The 18,869-nt window shown below is 52.6% G+C and overlaps 1 protein-coding gene across 3 annotated transcripts; it reads right to left on the reverse strand.

The window, feature by feature from the left end:
• Positions 1-275: 275 nt before the first annotated feature.
• On the reverse strand, positions 276-13,704 carry ABCG4 (ATP binding cassette subfamily G member 4). Of its 3 annotated transcripts, XR_637875.3 has the most exons (16): positions 13,358-13,612; positions 12,520-12,769; positions 8,572-8,689; positions 8,323-8,455; positions 8,142-8,192; positions 7,802-7,947; positions 6,266-6,389; positions 6,040-6,154; positions 5,711-5,853; positions 4,735-4,833; positions 4,349-4,517; positions 4,145-4,245; positions 2,538-2,696; positions 2,268-2,386; positions 1,048-2,043; positions 289-905 (listed from the first exon to the last, which is right to left on the reverse strand). XR_637875.3 is itself a non-coding variant. In XM_003910817.3 (15 exons), exons 2-15 carry the CDS (start codon positions 12,755-12,757, stop codon positions 1,818-1,820), a joined length of 1,941 nt encoding a protein of 646 aa, XP_003910866.1. In that variant the 5' UTR covers positions 12,758-12,769; positions 13,358-13,704; the 3' UTR covers positions 276-1,817. The 3 variants fall into 3 exon arrangements, 2 of the variants coding, with proteins under 2 accessions (XP_003910866.1, XP_021782316.1); XM_003910817.3 differs by having other exon boundaries at positions 276-2,043; positions 13,358-13,704; XM_021926624.2 differs by lacking the exon at positions 13,358-13,612 and adding an exon at positions 9,472-9,526 and having other exon boundaries at positions 289-2,043.
• Positions 13,705-18,869: the final 5,165 nt, after the last annotated feature.

Genomic DNA, 18,869 nt, shown 5'->3' on the forward strand with positions numbered 1-18,869 from the left:
TTGGTAGAGACGGGGTTTCACCGTGTTAGCCAAGATGGTCTCGATCTCCTGACCTCGTGATCCACCTGCCTCGGCCTCCCAAAGTGCTGGGATTACAGGCATGAGCCACCGTGCCTGGTGACACAAATATTTCTTAAGCTACATGTTCACTAGCTTGACATGTACCTAGGACCTACCATCCCCTGCCACAGACTCTCTACAGCCGACAAGCATCTTGCCAAATGCTTTGAAGATCCCCTTGCAGCGCACAGTACCAGGAGTCAGATCCACACACATTTACACATTGCATACTGTATAAATATAGGTTTTATTAATAATGGGTGAAATCCCACGAATACAACTGGCATCTCTGTGTGATAGGAAGAATCTGTGGCAGGGTGAGAGGAGGTAGACACGGATGTGTACAGGAAAAAGGAGGGAAATGAGCCCTGGGGGAGGGGAAACAAGAAACAGAATGAGCCTGGACCCACCAGGAAAGCCAGACATGCTCTGTGTCCGCCACCTGGTGCCCAGGGCAGGCTGTTCTGATGCCCAGGGGCCACCTGCTGATAGGAATGGTGGAGGGACACGGACAGGGGTTTGAATGAACAGCAGTGGCTGGGGAAGGGGTAGGGGAGTGAAGATGCCAGCATGGAGCACAAAAGGAGGGCCATGGGTGGCAGTGGCCAAGGCCAACTTATGCCCGTGTTTGTGCTTGTGTTGGGTCCTGAACTCCAGGGATCTAGTGCCCTGTGCCACCCCTGGCTCGGGAGGAGGGAAGACTTGGGGGTAGACACCTGCAGGTCCTGTAGACACCCTGGGCAGCACCAGCCTTATCCTTAGAGTCTCCAACATGGGATCCCCAGGAGGAGGTTGGCATTGTCCTCCCGCCACCACCAGCATGCCACCATCACTCTTCCTCTGCACTGTAGAGGATGGCAAGTGTGTAGGGCTGAGATGGCCTGTTTGCATGTATGTGCCTGTCACTCCGGAGAGGGAGGGAGCACCACGAGACCGTGCATGCATCAGGGGCAGCGAGAAAGGAGGGTTGGGTCTTCCCCCACTCACCCCCCAGAATAAAGTGCATTCTCCAGTTCCAGTGGCAGGTGGGAGAGAAACACAGACATTATTGCACAGGTGCCACCAGGCCGTACTCCCACCAAAGGTGATGGGGAGGGGGACGGGGCATCCCACAGCCCCAGGCCTCTCCAATCCCCAGGACTGGGAGTGGTGACCTAGACAGAAAATCCAGCTTCTGTCCTGGCAGATTGTCCAAGTGAGCCAGGGTCTAGGGGTGGGGAGAAGGGGAGGAGGAGGAAGAGACTTCCAGAGTCCCTCCCTGTCCATTTCAACTTCCATAATGGGACTTCCAGGGGACCCCACCAGGGCCCAGCCCTGGAACTCCAACCTTATAGCAGCCCAGTTTACAAACACTTGTGTGGTGGGGACCCCCAGAGGGGGCCACTTTGGTCAGTTGTAAGTGGGGGTCTGGAGAGCCTGGGGCTCCCAGGCAGACAGCAGAGGAGGGTGCCATGGGCAGGAAGGAAGGAGCAGCCTCCCAGTGGTCTTTGCATGCAGGTGTTGGAGAGAGTAGGGAGGAAGCTACAAACTGCATCAACTTGGGAAGACTCCTGGGCATGGTGGGGAGGGCTGGAGCCCCCACTCCCAGAGTCCAGGCTGGGAGTGCAGTCCGACAGCCAACCTGTGGAGGAGCCAAGGGAGGAGAGGGTAGCCCCGCCAGGAACCAGTGCCCAAGTCTATAAGGTTAAAACAGTCCCAAAGGGCTGGGGCTGGGGGCTTCCTGCTGCGGGGGCTGGGGTATAGGCGGGGGCAAGCCTCTATCTCTCTGACTTGACCCGGTAACGGAGCACAAGGTAGGCCAGCAGCCGCAGGGCTAGGAAGAAGATGCCCAAGACCAGGAAGTCCATGTAGAGCTTGGCATCCTCCACATCCAGCGCTCGGAGGATGCTCTGTGGCTCGCGGAACGGACAGCGTTCCTCTAAACATGTCAGGTCTCCTCGCTCCATGCCATAGATCGTCAGGATCACACCCTCAAAGCCATACCTAGGCAGGCAAGGATATCAGATAGGACACAGCACACAGGGTCCCTGCTCTCTGAGAAAACTGCCAGAGCCCAGCTGCAATGCTGTCATCCCTGGGGCACAGCCAGGGTGTCCCTGCCCAAAGGATAATGGGGCAGGCAGCAGACTTGGCACAACCCAGGAAGCCCTGGGTATGGACTCCTCCAGGGAGAAGCAGAGGCGAATGAGGAGGGCAGGGGTACTGACCTGACATAGGAGAGATAGGAGCTCCATTGCAGGTAAGTGGGGATGGTCTTGAAGCTGACAAAGAAGCCGGAGAACAAGAGGACAGGGATGGCGGTAACTGGGCCCACAAAGGTGGCCACCTAGAGGGGACGAGAAGGGGCCAAGCCATCATAGGGGTGACCAAGACAAACCCAGGTTTCCTAGAGCTCCACCCTGCCCCTTGCACCAGGCCCTGCTTCCTCCCACAAGACCTCCTCCCACCTTGGGAATCCCCAGCTGCCGGCCTCCCACCTGTAGGGAGTTGGAAGCAGCTCCGATCAGCAGCCCCAAAGATTGGGCCACCAAGGCGGTGGCAGTGGCCAGGGCTGAGAAGAGCAGGAAGCGGCTGGTCTCAGCGGGCTGGCCCGTCATCCAGTACACAATGCTGCAGTACACCACCGGACACACCACCTGGGGAGTGGGCACGGACTGGGCAGTGGACTTCAAGCCAGGGGTGCAGCAGCCAAGACCTCCACTCCACCCAAGCCTGGGCCTCTAGAATACCTATTCCCAGGGTGCCCATCCTGCCTCCACACTCTTGTTCAAGCTGTCCCCCAGACTGACACACGTCCCCTTCCTCCCTGGCCATATGACCCTCACTTATCTTGTCTCACGTGTTCCGTTGGGTCCACCGTGACTGCTTCAGGCACAGTGACTTTTCCCTTCCCTGAGCGTCTAAAGTCCTTCCCACCTGGACCAGCTTATTCATTATATTGTTAATTAATTAACTCTCCATAGGAGAGCCATTTTGTTCCCCCATGAGCTACCAACTCCTAGGAGTCAGGGTCTGAGCCTACTAAATACAGTCATCCCCTGCTCAAGGGCATCTAACCAAGAGCCAACCAAAGGCCAAAGGTCCAGCTTGTGCTCTTCTCATTAAGCCAAGCATCCTGTTGTGCTGTCCGCCCTGAGGAAGGGGTACCTTTTTCTAATTTGCACAAATGCATCCTGTGGATTACTGGTGGCCCTGATGCTTGGAACAGGGTGGTATTGGCAGTAACAACAACCAGCTAACATTTATTTGGCACTTCGTGTGTGCCAGGCACTATTCTAAGTACTTTATATACATTAACTCATTCAATTCTAACAATCCTCAGGTAGATAGTATTGTCATTCCACTTTATAGATGGGGACACTTTAGCAAAGAGAGTGATTTGCCCAAGATCTTACAGATAGCAAGTGGCAGTAAGAGCCAGAGAGTACACCATTGTCGACCGCCCCTAATAAGAGTTACAGAGTCATTTGTAGGGCTATTTCCTCTTTTTTTTTTTTTTTTTTTGAGACAGGGTCTCTCACTAACTCATCCAGGCTAGAGTGCAGTGGCGCAATCTGGAGGCTTACTGCAACCTCCGCCTCCTGGGCTCAAGCAATCCTCCCACCTCAACAATGCCCTCAAACCCCCACTGCCCCCAGTGCTGGGACTACAGGTACACAACACCATGCCTCACTAATTTTTGTATTTTCAGTAGAGATGGGATTTCGTCATGTTGCCTAGGCTGGTCTCAGACTCCTGAGCTCAAGTGATCCTCCAGCCTCGGCCTCCCAATGTGCTGGGATTACAGGCGTAAGCCACCGCGCCCGGCCCTATAGGGTTATTTTCATAGTTTTGTGTTTGCTGTCAGTTGTTCTCATTAAAACATAAGTTCCACGTGGTCAAGACTACATCAGTCTAGTTCATTGCTATATCCCTAAAGCCTGGTACAGAGCCTGGCCTATGATAGGTACTCACCATCTATTTGCTAAGTGAGTAGAAGGACAGCAAAGGAAGGAAAGTGACAAGTTTGAGGGAGGCAAGAAAGCAAGGATAGAAGGAGCAAAACAAGATGGAGGCACTGGGCAGGTGGGAGGAAGAGGCCCACCTGAAAGGGCACGTCAGCCATGGTCTTGGCCAGGTAATACGCTTTGAGGCTGTACCAGTAGTTGAGGTGCTCCCTCATGAAGACCGCCATTTCTAGGGGGACTGAGGACACAGGCTGCTTAGGCACAGCCAGCCAACACCCTGGCCCCTGCCCCAAGCCCCAGCACCCACGCCCTTGCCCCATGCCCAGGGCAGCTCAGCTCACAGGTGAGCACAGTTGGCATGAGGGCGGCGAACATGAGGAACAGCATGGAGAAGAAGAGGCAGCCGGTGTTGTTGAAGACCTTGCTGGCATCGTCGCCAATATGCAGGTAGAGGAGGCCGATGAGCACGCCAATAACCACGTGGGACATGAACCGCAGGTGGGTCAGGACCTTGGGAGGGGTCATCACCAGGAGAGGGATGTGTTACAGGCCAGGGCAAGCCACAGAGCAGGGTAGGAACTCGGAGCTGTCCTCACAGGCACAGAGACCCACAGGCACATTGTGGGGCTGTGAGGGAGGGTCCCCATTCCCATCTCAGCTGCTAGGAGCCTACAGCCCAAAAGGTCAGGCCTGTGCCAGCCTCCTCTCCCCTAGCCTGACGCCTCACCGTGTCCCTGAGGATGGACAGGAAGGTCCTCTTGAAGAGGATGCAGAACTGTGTGAGAGTGCTGGTGGCAAAGGTGTGGCTTTCAATGGGATCCACTTCCTGGGAAGAAGAAATTGGATCGGGATCAGGTGAGCCTACCCCATTCACCCACAGAACACCCAGCTCAGTGAATGAAAAACCTCAGAGCTCCTCCCCAGGGCAGGGGTCCTTCAAGTCTACAGAGAATCTTCCACCATTAAATTGTGTTCCTGAAAGCCAGGCTTAGGGGTGTGAATCAGAGTGAGATTCAGACACAAAGAGGGGGCAAAAACTTGGGAGGGAGGAGATGGAAAGAAAGTAATGGACACCCGTGGTGCTAATAATAGATCAGTTACTTCTTTAATCCATCAAAACGTATTAACTCTAAGGGTATAATTCCTTTATGCCACTAATTATACAGTAATATTATTTAATAATGATGATAATGACAACAAAGACTAACCAATCTGGTTTTCAGGGGTTATAGTGTCTCATTTAAGGAAGAGAACTAGCACCGGGCAGATGCCCGCTATACCAGCTACAGTGCTAAGAGCTTTATGTGATTATCTGATTAGTCCTCCCTATCACCCTGTGAGGTAAGTATCATCATCTCTAAGTTAGAGAGAACAGTAAGCCACACTGGCTACGAGGCTGGGGACCATGTTGATCTTGCTTACCAGATGAGCACTATGCCAGGACCAAGGACAGCACACTGTAGCTGCTCAACAAGAACTTGCCAAATGAATACGTGAATGAGGAAACTGGAGCTCAAGGAGGTTAAATAACGTGCCTAAGGTCACGGTGCTGTTCATAGTAGGTCGATTCCAAGTCCTAGGTTCTTCCTAGTACCCAATGGTTGCAATGCCTCCAGGGAACAGCCTCTTTGACAGGGCCACTGTCCATGGTCCAGTCTCCCCTCCCCAACTATGCCCTCTCTGCCCTCTCCACTCCTACTCACCGGAGGACAAGGGGGGCAGGGGGCAGGGACCTCGTTCTTCTCAGGGCTGCTCTTCTTCTCAGCCATGGCACACAGCCCATTCTGCACAGCCCTGAACAACATGGGGTTCAGGTCTCCATACTCGCCAGAGGCCACCTCGATGACTGGGGACACAGAGTGGAGAGCTCAGTTTAGATTCATCCTCACTTCCCAAGGGCAAGTCAGTCCCGCCTTGGGTGTGTGGGGAAGGCGGGCGACGGTGAGATTCCTATCCCTAGAAGGCCTGAGTGCAGAGCCTCCAGGTTTTGTCCGCTGCTGCTTCCCAGCCCCTACCAACGACCCCCACTCACTGAAGTCAGCCGGGTTGTGGTAAGTGGGGCAGTGCAAGCCGAGTCCCTTTAGATAGGGGATCAGGTTGGTGACCACACCTTTGAAGATGCACTGACCCTGGCTCAGGATGTAGAGCTGCAGCAGAAAGAGAAGGGTAAGGAAGGAGCAGCGGGCCAGGCACCCCTACTGACCCCCTTCCATCCCTCCATCTCAAGCCAATCCTCCTTGAGGCCTGGAGACACTCACCTTGTCAAACATCTCAAAGAGCTTGGCACTGGGCTGGTGGATGGTGCAGATGATGGTACGGCCCCCCTGTGCCAGGGACTTCATGAGGGACACCACTTGGAAACAAGAGGCGCTATCCAGACCACTGTCCAGAGAGAGGCCACCAGGGGGCCACGTGAGGTGGGTGAGGCCAAAAGAAGGGAGTGTCTGGGGTGGGGCAGCTGCTGTGAAGGGGATGAAGCTGGCAGGAAGAGGGCACTCTGGCCACATCTGTATCCTTTACTGTTCAGGCACTTGGAGGTATACCCAGAAGCCCAGAGCACGGTTCAGTTTAATAAGCATATATTGAGGACCTGTTGTATGCCAAGCACTGGGATTACAATGATGCATAAATAATACATAGACTCTGGTCTGGAAGGAGAGAAAGACAAGCACACAGATGATTTTGGGTAATGCGGAAAGTGCTGTAGCAACACTGGGTGAAAGAGGGGGAGGATTCAGCTCAGCTGTATCAGGTGTTGGAGGGTAGTCAGAGAAGGTTCCTGAGCGAGCCCAGGAGTAAGAGCTAAGCAGGTGAAGGGAAGAGGGGAGGCACAGTGGTGAAGGGCATTCCAGCAGAAGACACAGCATGGGCAAAGCTTAGAGGCATGAAACACGTGGCTTGACCAGGGAATTATAAGCAACTCAGTATTATTAGAGCATAAAGTACATGACATGAGGCTGGAGAAGTAGGTTCAGACCAGGCCCTTGTAAGTCACCTGACTTTATATTTTGAGGACAAGTGGGACAGGAAACACTGCATGTTTTAAGCAGGGGAGTGAGCACTGCAGACTTGTGTTTAGAAAGTTCACTCTGGTCAGGCATGGTGGCTCACACCTGTAATCCCAGCACTTTGGGAGCCAAGGCGGGTGGATCACAAGGTCAGAAGTTCAAGACCAGCCTGACCAATATGGTGAAACCCCGTCTCTACTAAAAATACAAAAATTAGCCAGGCATGGTAGTATCTGCCTGTAATCCCAGCTACTCAAGGGACTGAGGCAGGAGAATCGCTTGAACCCAGGAGGCAGAGGTTGCAGTGAGCCAAGATTGCACCACTGCACTCCAGCCTGGTTGACAGAGCGAGACTCCATCTTAAAAAAATAAAAGAAAGTTCACTCTAGCTACAGTTTGGAGGAAGGACTGACTGGGAGACACTGGAGACAAGGAGATAAGAATCTGTTGCTGTCCTGAATTTAACATCAACATTAGCGATGGGGCAGGGCAAATATGAGAGATATCAAAAGGAGGCGGAATCAACAGGACTTGGTGACTGATGGCTGAGGGTGACTGGAGAGGGAGGTGTCAATGAGGGAGGACATCTGGATCTCTGCCTGGATGAAGGATGGGGCCACTCACAGCAACAGATTTGGCAAGGATGGAGATGAGGAAGAAGCCCTTATCTTGGCCCCAGGAGGATGTGAACAGAGGCTCTGGATCATGGAGAAGATACAGCCTCCAGCCCTGGCTCAGGGCCGAGAGGAGAGGGGTATGCTGGTGGGAAAGGGTGAAGAGAACTACCTGGTGGGCTCATCAAAGAACATGACAGGCGGGTTATTGACCAGCTCCAGGGCGATGGCCAGACGCTTCCTCTGCCCGCCGGAGAGCAGGGCTGTCCTCGTGTGGGAGCACGACATCAGGCCCAGTGCCGTCAGGATCTCTGTCACCTGGCCCCACCCCACCCATGCCAGGTCAGCTTCGGAGTCTCTGCTTCCCCCAGGCACCACCCCAGCTTCAAAAAGCATCTCCCTTAAGTCCACTGTCTCAGCCTAGGCCACCACTCTCCCACCCCCAGCTCGGGGCCTTGAGCTCAGCAGCACCACAAAAGGGAGTGGCGCCGCTGCCTCCCTTCTCCACTCACCAGCTCCTTCTTCACCTCCTGCTTCTCACTCAGCTTCAGGTTAGCAGAGACCTGGGGTCCAGAGAGTAAGCGAGAGAGGTATATGTGGGAGAGAGCTCTGCCTTGACCCCTCTGCCGATGGGGAAGGTGGGGACAGCAGACAGAGGGGGTTGCTGGGAGGAGGGGACTATCCAGCCCTCACCATCATGGCTTCCAACACCGTGAGGTGTGGCAGCAGCATGTCATCTTGCATGATGTAGCAGGACATCTTGCGGAAAGTCCTCAGCTCCCGCGGCCTCCCATTAACCAGGATCTGCCCCTTCATTCCAGACTCCCTGCGGGGATGTGGGTTGAGGATGGGGGTCAAAGCCACTTCAGAATACCTTCTGTGTTCCCCAAGGGATACTTCTTCCTGAGTCCTGCCCCCATTCCACCCCAGTCTCATTCTTACCTGTATCCTGCCAAGATGTTCATGAAGGTGGACTTGCCAGCCCCTGAGGGGCCCATGATGCCAATCAGTTCCCGGCGGCAGAATTTACCTGAGAGGCACTTGAGAAGGGTCTTATAACCTGCAGTGAGGAGAGGAGGAATTTTTGGTCAGGCTGCAGTGAACAGAGGTACCCCCAAAATTCTTAGGAGCAGCCATGGCTATCAGTGAAATAGGTAGTGTGAATAGCCATAGCTATTCAGTGTGATTGGGTTGGGATGGAGGAACAACCCTCATAGCCCTGGCAGGAACCCGTCCCTCTCATCCCGTCCCCCTAGAAACCACCACCACTAATATCAAAGTACCAGAGGCAACAATCCTCTTCTGAAGGGCGTGGGAAAATCCACATGTCTCATAGATGGGTGTGGAGAGGGGATCAAAGCTGTAGAAGCCCCTGGTCCTCTTCTGTAATCACAGTGGCCACTGTCTCGCCCCCTCCAGGAAAACTTGTCCACTACTACAGCCTGAGCTGGTGCCTATCCCCTGTGTTTCCATAGCACCTCTCCTATCCTAGCATGTTTGTTACTTGATGTGCCTGTCACTTGCCCCACTCTCCCAGCCTCTTAGTCAGTGAGCTCCCTGGGGGCAGTGTGTCACTCATCTTGGTAATCTCAGTAGACTGTCTGGTCTGTAGTAGATGTTCAGTAAGTGTCTGTTCCATGAGCGTGAGTTCTCAGAGCTTTTCCCTAATTCAGAAAAAGCCTTCTTCTTTGCACTCTCTCTGCCCACCAGGCTTGTCTCTCTAGCCCCTACATGGCCCAGTAAAATCTCACCTTTCATTCATTCATTGGAAGGCAGCATATGCATTTAGAGCACGGTTTGGAGTCAGGTAGATCTGGGTTCAAATTCTGGCTCCACACTTACCAGCTGTGTGACCTCGGGCAAGTTGCTTAACCTCTCTGAGCTCCAGGTCCCTCATCTGTAAAATGAGGATGATAGTACCTATCTCATAGGGTTGTTGTAAAGATTCAATGAGATAATATATGTAAAACATATGACACAGTGCTTGGCACATAGAATGCATTAAAAAGTGACATTTTACTATTAATTCTACTTGACAAATGCTTATTGATATCTACTATATACCAAGCTCTGTACCAAACACTGGACAAAAATTGAGGAAGACATAGTTTTTGTATTCAAGAAGGTCATAATCTAAGTAAGATAGACAGACAAAAAAATCTATGAAGAAAAATAAAATTAGAGTTATAACAGAAGTACAAAAAATGTGCTGTGAGAATGCAAAACAATGGAATTGACGTGAGTCGGGGGGGCAAGGGGAAAATCAAGACTGGCGTCATGGAAGAGGTGGCATTTGAGCTAAGCCTTGGAGGATGAGCAGGATTCTAAAAGGCAAAGGGAAAGCAGAGGCCCTCCAGGCTTTGGAAGGAAAAGCTCTGTGATATAAAAGTATGTGTATATACACTCACAATCCAAGGAACAGAGGGCAGAACCTACATGGAGTGACCTGGTGAGACATGGAAGTGGAGGGGAAGGATAAAACCATCAAGGAGGGCCTCGCTTGCGATGCTGGCAGACGTGCCTCGTAGTTGAGGACATGCCAATTCCTTACCTAGCACCTTGCTCATTGCCGCCCCCTCTAACCCCCACAGAGCCCAAGTCCCTCCCCATTTCACCTCCTTAGTGTCCTTAGTGGAGACAGTGAAGGGAAGGCATATTTAACCCTCCCTCCACAACACCCAGGACTGTGTTCTGGGCCCGGCTGTCCCTCTGGATGCTTCCCATCAGAAGGGGGAGCAGCTCCTGCCCACTGTCAGGTCCTGATCACAGCAACTGCCTGGATGGTACCCATGGTTTACAAAGCTTCAACTGTTTCTCTAACAACATGGGTGAGGCAACTGGGGACCAGAGACATCTAGTGACTCACCCAGGGTCACACAGCAAGTTCTTTCCTGGGAGAGGGAAGCCATGGGCTCTAGCCCTCTGCCTCAGTCCTCCTCGCCATCAGTCAGAGACATTTGGTGGTGCACTCCAGCATATGCCTTTCAGAGCCACTCACAGGAAGTGATCTCTTGCAGGAGAAGAAACTGGCAACAACGAACCTTCCCCTCAATTAATTACAGTAGCTGGTTGAACACTGATGCCTAACACAAAAATCATCTTACATTTGCCTCTCACAGATACCGCCTCAGCTGAGCTTCACACGTCTGTGTATTCTTATCATCCCTGTTTACAGATGAGAAAAGCAAGGCCAAGAACAGGTAAGCAGCCTGCCCAAGGTCACACAGCTTATAAGTGACTAGGAACCTATATCCTACAACTGCTCAGCACAGAAGAGACCAGCCAGGCCCTTGGGCTGGAGAGACACTGGTATTCTAGTTCTGCCGCCGTCGGTAGCTCTCTTTGCAATTTTGTCAAGTCACTTAATCTTTAAGGCCTCTGACTCCTCATCTATAAAGGAAGGATAATAATATATATTCCCAAGGACTTAATAAGGTTATTATAATGTTAAGTGAGATTATTAATAATAATTAAAAGGAAGCTGTTTTGAAAAAGTAAGAAATGTCATATATATTTAGGGGAGATAACAAATCCTTACTTGGGAAAGGCAGAACTCACTCTCTCTCCATCCCCCTTGCTTTCTTTCCTTTCTGCCTACCCCTAACTGCTTTCTGTCCTCTAAAGAAGGGGAGAGGGATTCAAAGGAAAAGAGAAGTCATCGAGAGGAGGGCAGGGGCCAGAGAAAGGGATGACGGATGAAAAAAATGGCAAAATGGCCAGTAGAGCAGAATGAGGCTGGCAAGGTCAAAAGGAGGGAAGGACCAGGTGAGGGGTATCAATCTGTAGCTGGCACATGGAAGCAACTGGAGAGCTGGCCCGTCTAGACACATTTTTAAAACAATCTTAGTTTCTTCTTAAAATTATGAGGAAATGAGAGAGCTAAGGAAATAACAACTGCCTCATCATCTTGCCCAGAGCTGGTCTCAGGACTGAAAGAGGCTGCTTAGGGACAGGGCACACTGGGCAGGAAGTCTAGATGCCTCAGTTTCCATTGGCTCAACCATGTGACCTTTTGGTCACTCTTGGGAATGAGGGTTTGGAGAGTGCAGAGAAGATCATGCTCAGCCCTGCTCTGAAGCCCCCCAAACCTATCTGTCAAACCTCAGAGAACAATGTCCCAGCCCCACCCCAGCCCACACCCAGGCTCTGGGAAACAGCCTCAGCTTCCCTATTACCAGCTAAAGCTGCTCAGGGTAGGGGCTGCAGGGGCTGCTCAGGGTTCAGGGGAACCTGTCCTCATGGGCGGGAAGGCGGAGGTGATGGGACTGCTGTACAGGGAAGAGAGAGAAAAGAACAATGCATGGAGAGCTGGGAAACCAGGCTTCTGGTCCCAGCTCTGCCACTTACTAGCTGTGTGACATTGGTCAAGTTACTCAACTTCCCTGGGCCTCAGTTTCCTTATTAGTAACAAAGAGATGACATCTATCCTGCCAAACCGCCACCCTCCCTGCTTCTGAGCACTGTGGTAAGAATGGAATAAGATGACAGGAATGAGAACGTCTTTATAATTAGGTCCAAGGGTATTGCTCAACCCTGCAGACACAGCCCCTTGCTTTTTCATACTAGTCCTCACAGTTAGGAATCCTCCATAAACAAAAGAAGGAAAACTCATCAAGGACCACTCAAGGACCAGAGGTCACGGGATCTCTTTAGAAGATAAAGCTTCAATAACCAATTGCACCCAGTATCCCATGGTGCTCACAGGTGTGGGGGAGAGTAGATCCTGACACCCCAACAGTGCAGTGAGCAAGGGGCTGGGACGCAGATTTTAGTGTTTCCACAGAGCCCACTGGTGCAGGACTTGCCGAACATGGGACACCCAGGCCTCATGCTTCTGGAGAGGCAACTCAGAGAGGGCCCACGGACTCCCCCTACCAGGCTGTTCCCTACCCCTTTTGCGCCAGCAGGGCCCCTCCCGCACGGAATAGGACAGCTCCACGAACTCGATGTCCACGGCTGAGCGCTTGGGTAGGTGGGAGAAGCGCTGGGCTTCAGTGATGTGGTTCTCCACTTTCTTCAGGTGTGTGGTCAGCACAGGGGGTTCCGCCCCGTCCTCCAGCGTCACTGCCATGGCCACAGCCCCCGGACCTAGTCCACAGCCCACAGCCTCCAGCGCCTTCTCCGCCATCACGCCGCCGGCCTGCGGGGAGAGGGCCTGCTCAGTTTGGGGCAGACTACCGAGCCCCGCTCAAAGCTCCCTGGCGTTCCAATGCTTCCCCCGCCCCCACTCCCCACCTCCTTCTCGGGGCAGATCCGCGACTGTTAGCCCCGCACTCTGCCCCCGCCCCCCACTCCCCGCACGGAGACGCTCAGTCCTGGGCAGCCCAGCTCCAACCTGGCTCCAGCCCGTCCCCTTGAAGCCCTCAATCGCTCCTTCCTCCCCGCGGCTTCTCTAATCTCCTTACCCCGCAGGCCAGCAGCCCCTGGGGACTGAAGGGATAGGGGGCGGGGGAGAAGGGGCAGCCGGCCGAGGCTGCCAGCTAGGAGGTCGGGGTATCAGGGTGAGTGCAGGGCGGACCAGGGGAAGGCGGAGAGGAGGAGGCTTCAGGCCTCCAGCTGCGTCCCACTCCCCATCCCTTGGCACGATGCCCAGGCCGGCCCCTCCCGCCGGCACCCCCGGGCCCGCGTGCCCCGGGCTGTCCCCAAAGCCAGGCGCACCACCCGGACTCAAAACTAAGCACCCCACGGCGGCTCAAGCCCCCGCCCCGTCTCCCGCATGCCTAGTCACCTTGACGCGCCCCCGGGCTGGTGCGGGGCAGGGATGCTCAGCGCTGCCACGGACCAGAGACGGAGAGCCGGGGATCCCCTTACCTGCCTCGGGCTGCGGCACCCGCGTCCCGGCTCCCGGTCCCGGCGGCCCGGGCCGGGGCGGGGCCGGGGCGGGGCAGGCGAGGCAGGAGGGCCGGCCCTCGGCTCGGAGAAGATGGCAAGGATGGTGAGAGGCGGTTGGGGTCGCGCCCCGACTCCGCTGGGCTGTGCACACCCGCTTCCCAGAGCCTGGACCCGGACGCTGTGTCCTCCGAGCCCGCGGGGCGACTGCGCTCTCCTCCCAGCTACTGCTCGCCGGTCCCGCCGTTCTTAAAGGGCCCGCGCCGCCCGGCAGCCCGCGGTGGGCGAGGACGGCAAAGGAGAGAGCAGCGCTTGCGGCGCGTGGGCCGGATCGGGTGCAGGGGTGAACTCAGGACTGGGGGTTGATGGCAAAGGGCCGACTTGGAGGCAGTGAGGAAAGGAGAGCTGGAGTCATTCCGTGGGGACCAGTCTCTGGAAGACAGATTAGGCAGTGGTGTTGGGGGTGGGGAGAAGTGGAGGGATTGTAAAGGTGTCAGTCTGTCTTCACACACGATACCAGCCCCCCAACAATTTCCCTCAGTTCCAGCCCATGAGTGCAGGCCTCCCTCCAGGAATCCCCAAACTAGGTACAAAGGCTTTCAAAAACGCAGGAGCCTTGGGACATTGGAACATACTCCCCTTTCCCCATTCACACTTTCTCTGGGTTAGGACACTAATAAAGACGGGGAAATGGCAGCAGCTTTGGGAGAGCCTGCAGCAGCTCCAGAGTTAAACTGGAACCCAGTGCTCAGTCTGCTCCGACTGCAGTCACCTAACCAGATACAGGCCTTCAAGACATACAAGATACAGGCCTTCATGCCATATCCTGGAGGGACCTGTGTGCCAGGGCATGCACAGGGCTCACAGACTGTGCTCCGGGAATCTCATGCACCTGCACATTCTCTCCCTTGCCCCCAAAGACTTCAAATGTAGGTCCCCAGAACATACTTGGGGCTTTCCCTTGCTCTGCCCCTTTCTCAGCCAATTCCTCTTGGCCCTTGCCTGTCCCAGCCACTATGTCTTCAAGGGGTAAGTAGGTTAGCTAGCCAAGACACGTGACCTGAGCTTTTAAGTTCCCACCTGTCACACAGCAGAGACGATGGGAGGGAAGGCTCTGAGGCTGCTGGTGCGACTGCCACCGCTGAGGCTTCTCCTTACTGCAGCAGTTGAGAGGTTACTAGCAGTCAAACCTCTCCACTGCCAACCACCTCTCCACAGCCCTAAAAGCTGGTGGTCCCTGGAGGATTTCTCTAGGCCCCGCCCTGTAACAGTGAGGTTTATGTGGGGTTTGGATCCAGTCTTTCCTGTCTTCCCCCAACGCCATGCCCCACCATCACCACCATTCCTTAGGACCAACCTCCTATTCTCCAGATGGACCCTCCATTCTCCAAGTCAACCTCCCATCAGCTACTATAGACCTCCCATCCCCCAACAGTTGCATTTATTAACTACTTTGTACTAGGCATTATCTCATTTAATCTTCACAATATCCCTATGAGACAGGTTTTACAACCCCCCTTTAGAGATGAAAAACTGAGGCATAGGGAGGTTAAGCAATAGTTGGTGGCAGAGCAGGGCTTGAACCCCAAAGTCCCAGCTTTTACCCACCCTGCTAATTGGGCCTCTCAGAACCTTATTCCCAAATGGACTGTCTCCCTCTGTTTTCTAGACAGGCTCTTCATCCTCCTGATATAACCTCCATGTCTTAATACCACCCAGCTTTATTCTTTGGCACACAACTTTCTTTTTCCTTCCTTCCTTTCATCCTTCTTTTCTTTCTTTTCCTTCTTTCCTTCTTTCCTTCCTTTTTTCCTTCCTTCTTTTCTCTCTCTCTCTCTCTCTCTCTCTCTCTCTCTCTCTCTCTCTCTCTCTTTCTCTTTCTTTAATAGTCTTGTTCTGGCACCCAGGCTGGAGAGCAGTGGTGAGAACTCAGCTCACTGCAGCCTCTATCTCCCGGGTTGAAGTGATTCTCCTGCCTTAGCCTCCTGAGTAGCTGGGACTACTGGCACACACCAGCACACCGGACTACTTTTTGTATTTTTTGTAGAGATGGGGTTTCACCATGTTGACCAGGCTGGTTTCAAACTTCTGACCTCAAGCGATCCACCCACCTCAGCCTCCCAAAGTGCTGGGATTACAGGGGTGAGCCACCACACTCAGCAGATTACAATTTTTCATTCTCAAGAATAGACTATAGGCCAGGAATGGTGTCTCACGCCTGTAATCCCAGCACTTTGGGAGGCCAAGGCGGGTGGATAACTTGAGGTCAGGAGTTTGAGACCAGCCTGGCCAACATGTCGAGATCCCATCTCTACTAATATTAGAAAAATTAGCCAGGCATGGTGGCTCATGCCTATAATACTTTGGAGGCTAGGGCACAAGAATCGCTTGAACCCGGGAGGCGGAGGTTGTGGTGAGCCAAGATCACGCCGCTGCACTCCAGCCTGGAAGACACAGCAGGACTCTGTCTCAAAAAATAAAATTAGCCGGGCGCGGTGGCTCAAGCCTGTAATCCCAGCACTTTGGGAGGCCGAGATGGGCAGATCACGAGGTCAGGAGATCGAGACCATCCTGGCTAACACAGTGAAACCCTGTCTCTACTAAAAAAAAGTACAAAAAACTAGCCGGGCAACATGGCGGGCGCCTTTAGTCCCAGCTACTCGGGAGGCTGAGGCAGGAGAATGGCGTAAACCCGGGAGGCGGAGCTTGCAGTGAGCTGAGATCCGGCCACTGCACTCCAGCCTGGGCAACAGAGCCAGACTCCGTCTCAAAAAAATAAAAAATAAAAAAAATAAAAAATAAAAAATAAAAAAATAAAATTAAATGAATAAGTAAATACATAAATAAATAAGCCAGACGTAGTGGCACATGCCTGTAGTCCCAGCTACTCGGGAGGCCAAGGCAGGAGGATCACTTGAGCCTGGGATGTTAAGGCTGCAGTGAGCCATGATCACGCCACTGCATAGACCATACATTCTTACTTCCAGGTCACACCATGGTTCAGGCTCATTTCCTTCCCCCAGATGAATCTTCCTTTCCTTAGCAAAGAGGGGAAACTACATTTACTGGATGCCTACTACTTGCTAGGCACATAGCATAGAGCTATGGTTGATATCTCAGTAAAGGGCTGGGCCAGTCTCTTTCTCTACTATGTTCCTAGAACTTGGACACAGAAATTGCACTCAAAACCAGGTGTGGTGGCTCATACCTGTAATCCCAGCACTTCGGGAGGCTCAGGCAGGAGGACTGTTTGAGCCCAGGATTTTGAGACCAGCGTGGGCAATATAAGGAGATCCCATCTCTACAAAAAAAAAAAAAAAAAAAAATTTAAAAATTAAAAATTAAAAAAAAGAAAATGAAGTCCATAAATACCCATTAACCGAACAGTCTAACCAGTCCTTGTAACAATGTTATGAAGTCAGTATTATTCTTCCATGTTTTAGATAAGGAACTGAAGCTCAGAAATGTTAAGTACAAGTATGAAGTACGTAGCTAGTGTGATGGATGCAGGGATTCAAATCCAGGTCTCAGTGATCCTAAACCATGGCTTTATGTATGATGTCAGACTTCCTCATTACCTATTGTCACCTTCCCACTTTATAAAGCAGATTTTCTCAGTTCCCCTCAACAGACCTTTCTCATTCTAGGATATAGAACCTTTCCAGCCTTCCAGAGGTCCACTAGCACAGACCCTTTCCACCCTAGAGATACTCCCCACTCCCACCACGTATCCCCCAGGATGGACCTTTGATTCCTGAGAACACACAGTTCCAACTCCTAGAGTAGACCTTGTAACTCAAGAGCAGTGGTCCTCAAATTTGAGCGCACATCCACATCATCTAGAGAGCTTGTTAAAACACTGATTAGATTACGGGGCTCCATTCCCAGAGTTTCTGATTCAGTATCTAGGGTGGAGCCAGAGAATTTACATCTCTAATAAGTTCTCAAGTAATGCTGATGCTGCTAGTCCAGGGACCACCTTTTGAGAACCGTTGCTTAAAAGAACCTTCTTTCCTTAGTCTAGATCTCCCATCCCCAGAACAAGCCCCCTATTTCCCACCACAGACTTTCTCCAATGTCCAGGTGGATCCTCCTCTATTCCTCCAAACAGAACTCCTCCCATTCCCTGAGATGGATTCTCCCCCTCCTCTAGGATTCTCCCAACTCCCACCCCAGACCTCCTCACCCCCACCACCAAGACAGAGCCTCCATCCAGGGCATGCTTCCCTAGGCCCAGACATGACATGTAAAGGTTGATGATAATTGGCTTAAGAGGAGCAAGGCAGAAGCAGAAAATTCCCATCTCAGCTTAGTGCCAGGAGCTAATCTAACAGACACAGGCTGCTCTGGGCAGGGATTTGTGGGAGAAGCAGTTGGTAAGCAGCTTTCTGGGCCTATGGAAAAAAGGAGGGTTACCAGGGTCCTATGGGAGCTGGAAAGGAATTCGACTGGGGGGATATTGTAACTGACCAGTTCTGCTTCCACCATCCCAGGTCCCTCTTCCACTGTGCCTCCCTTGAGCACCATGACAGTCTGTCACCTCTGGACAGAATGGTTTTGAAGTGTATTTGTTAATGAAGGCCCCTCTGCTGGTCACTTGGAGAGATGCAGCCCAGGACCAGGAAGGAGGGGTGGATAAAGAGGAGACTGAGGACAAACCCCCACCCTGACCCACCCAATCAGCTGGCTTCAGGGTTCCTGCCAGTATGTAGCAGCAAAGCTCTCCAGTCCTCCTGTGGCTCCTCAAGGCAGGAAGGAAAAATGTGCATAGGCGCTGCGTGGAGGCCATGGAGGGGTAACTATTGATTGCCTCTCCTGACCCCTTAGAGACTAGGCAGAGTCTCTGCTGTTGCTGTTGCTTTTTAAAAAAATTATAGGCTGGGTGTAGTGGCTCACGCCTGTAATCCCAGCACTTTTGGGAGGCAGGTGGATCACCTGAAGTTAGGAGTTCCAGACCAGCCTGGTCAACATGGTGAAACCCTGTCTCTACTAAAAATACAAAAATTAGCTGGGCGTGGTGGCACATGCCTGTAATTCCAGCTACTTGGGAGGCTGAGGCAGGAGAATCACTTGAACCTGGGAGGCAGAGGTTGCAGTGAGCAGAGATCGTGCCATTGTACTCCAGTCTGGGTGATGAGAGTGAAACTCCATCTCAAAAAAAAAAAAAAAAATTATAAAAACAACGAAACAAAATGAAGCAATTTTAAAGTGAATTTTTAAAGTGCAGTGTTTGTCTCTCCCTCTCTCTCCTGCTATGTACCACCATTTCCTTTGATAAGAAGAAAGTGAGGTTCTCCAAAGCTGCAGAATGCCAAGGGTCTCTGCCCAAGTCTCTTATCTCTTTTTCTTCCTTCTCTTAAAACTTGAACTCGCACCACACCTCTTGGTTGTATCTTTTGGGTGGAACCAGC

This window comes from Papio anubis, chromosome 12, assembly GCF_008728515.1.
Source record: "Papio anubis isolate 15944 chromosome 12, Panubis1.0, whole genome shotgun sequence".
Taxonomy (NCBI): Eukaryota; Metazoa; Chordata; class Mammalia; order Primates; family Cercopithecidae; genus Papio; species Papio anubis.

Bases quoted from the DNA above. Each gene is read 5' to 3' on its own strand.
- ABCG4 (XM_003910817.3), bottom strand. From the start codon at position 12,757: ATGGCGGAGAAGGCGCTGGAGGCTGTGGGCTGTGGACTAGGTCCGGGG. The intron at 8,456-8,571 runs GTAAGAATGAGA...ACATCCCCGCAG, and splicing joins AACATCTTGGCAGGATACAG to GGAGTCTGGAATGAAGGGGC. The intron at 4,246-4,348 runs GTGAGCTGAGCT...CTGTGTCCTCAG, and splicing joins CATGCCAACTGTGCTCACCT to TCCCCCTAGAAATGGCGGTC.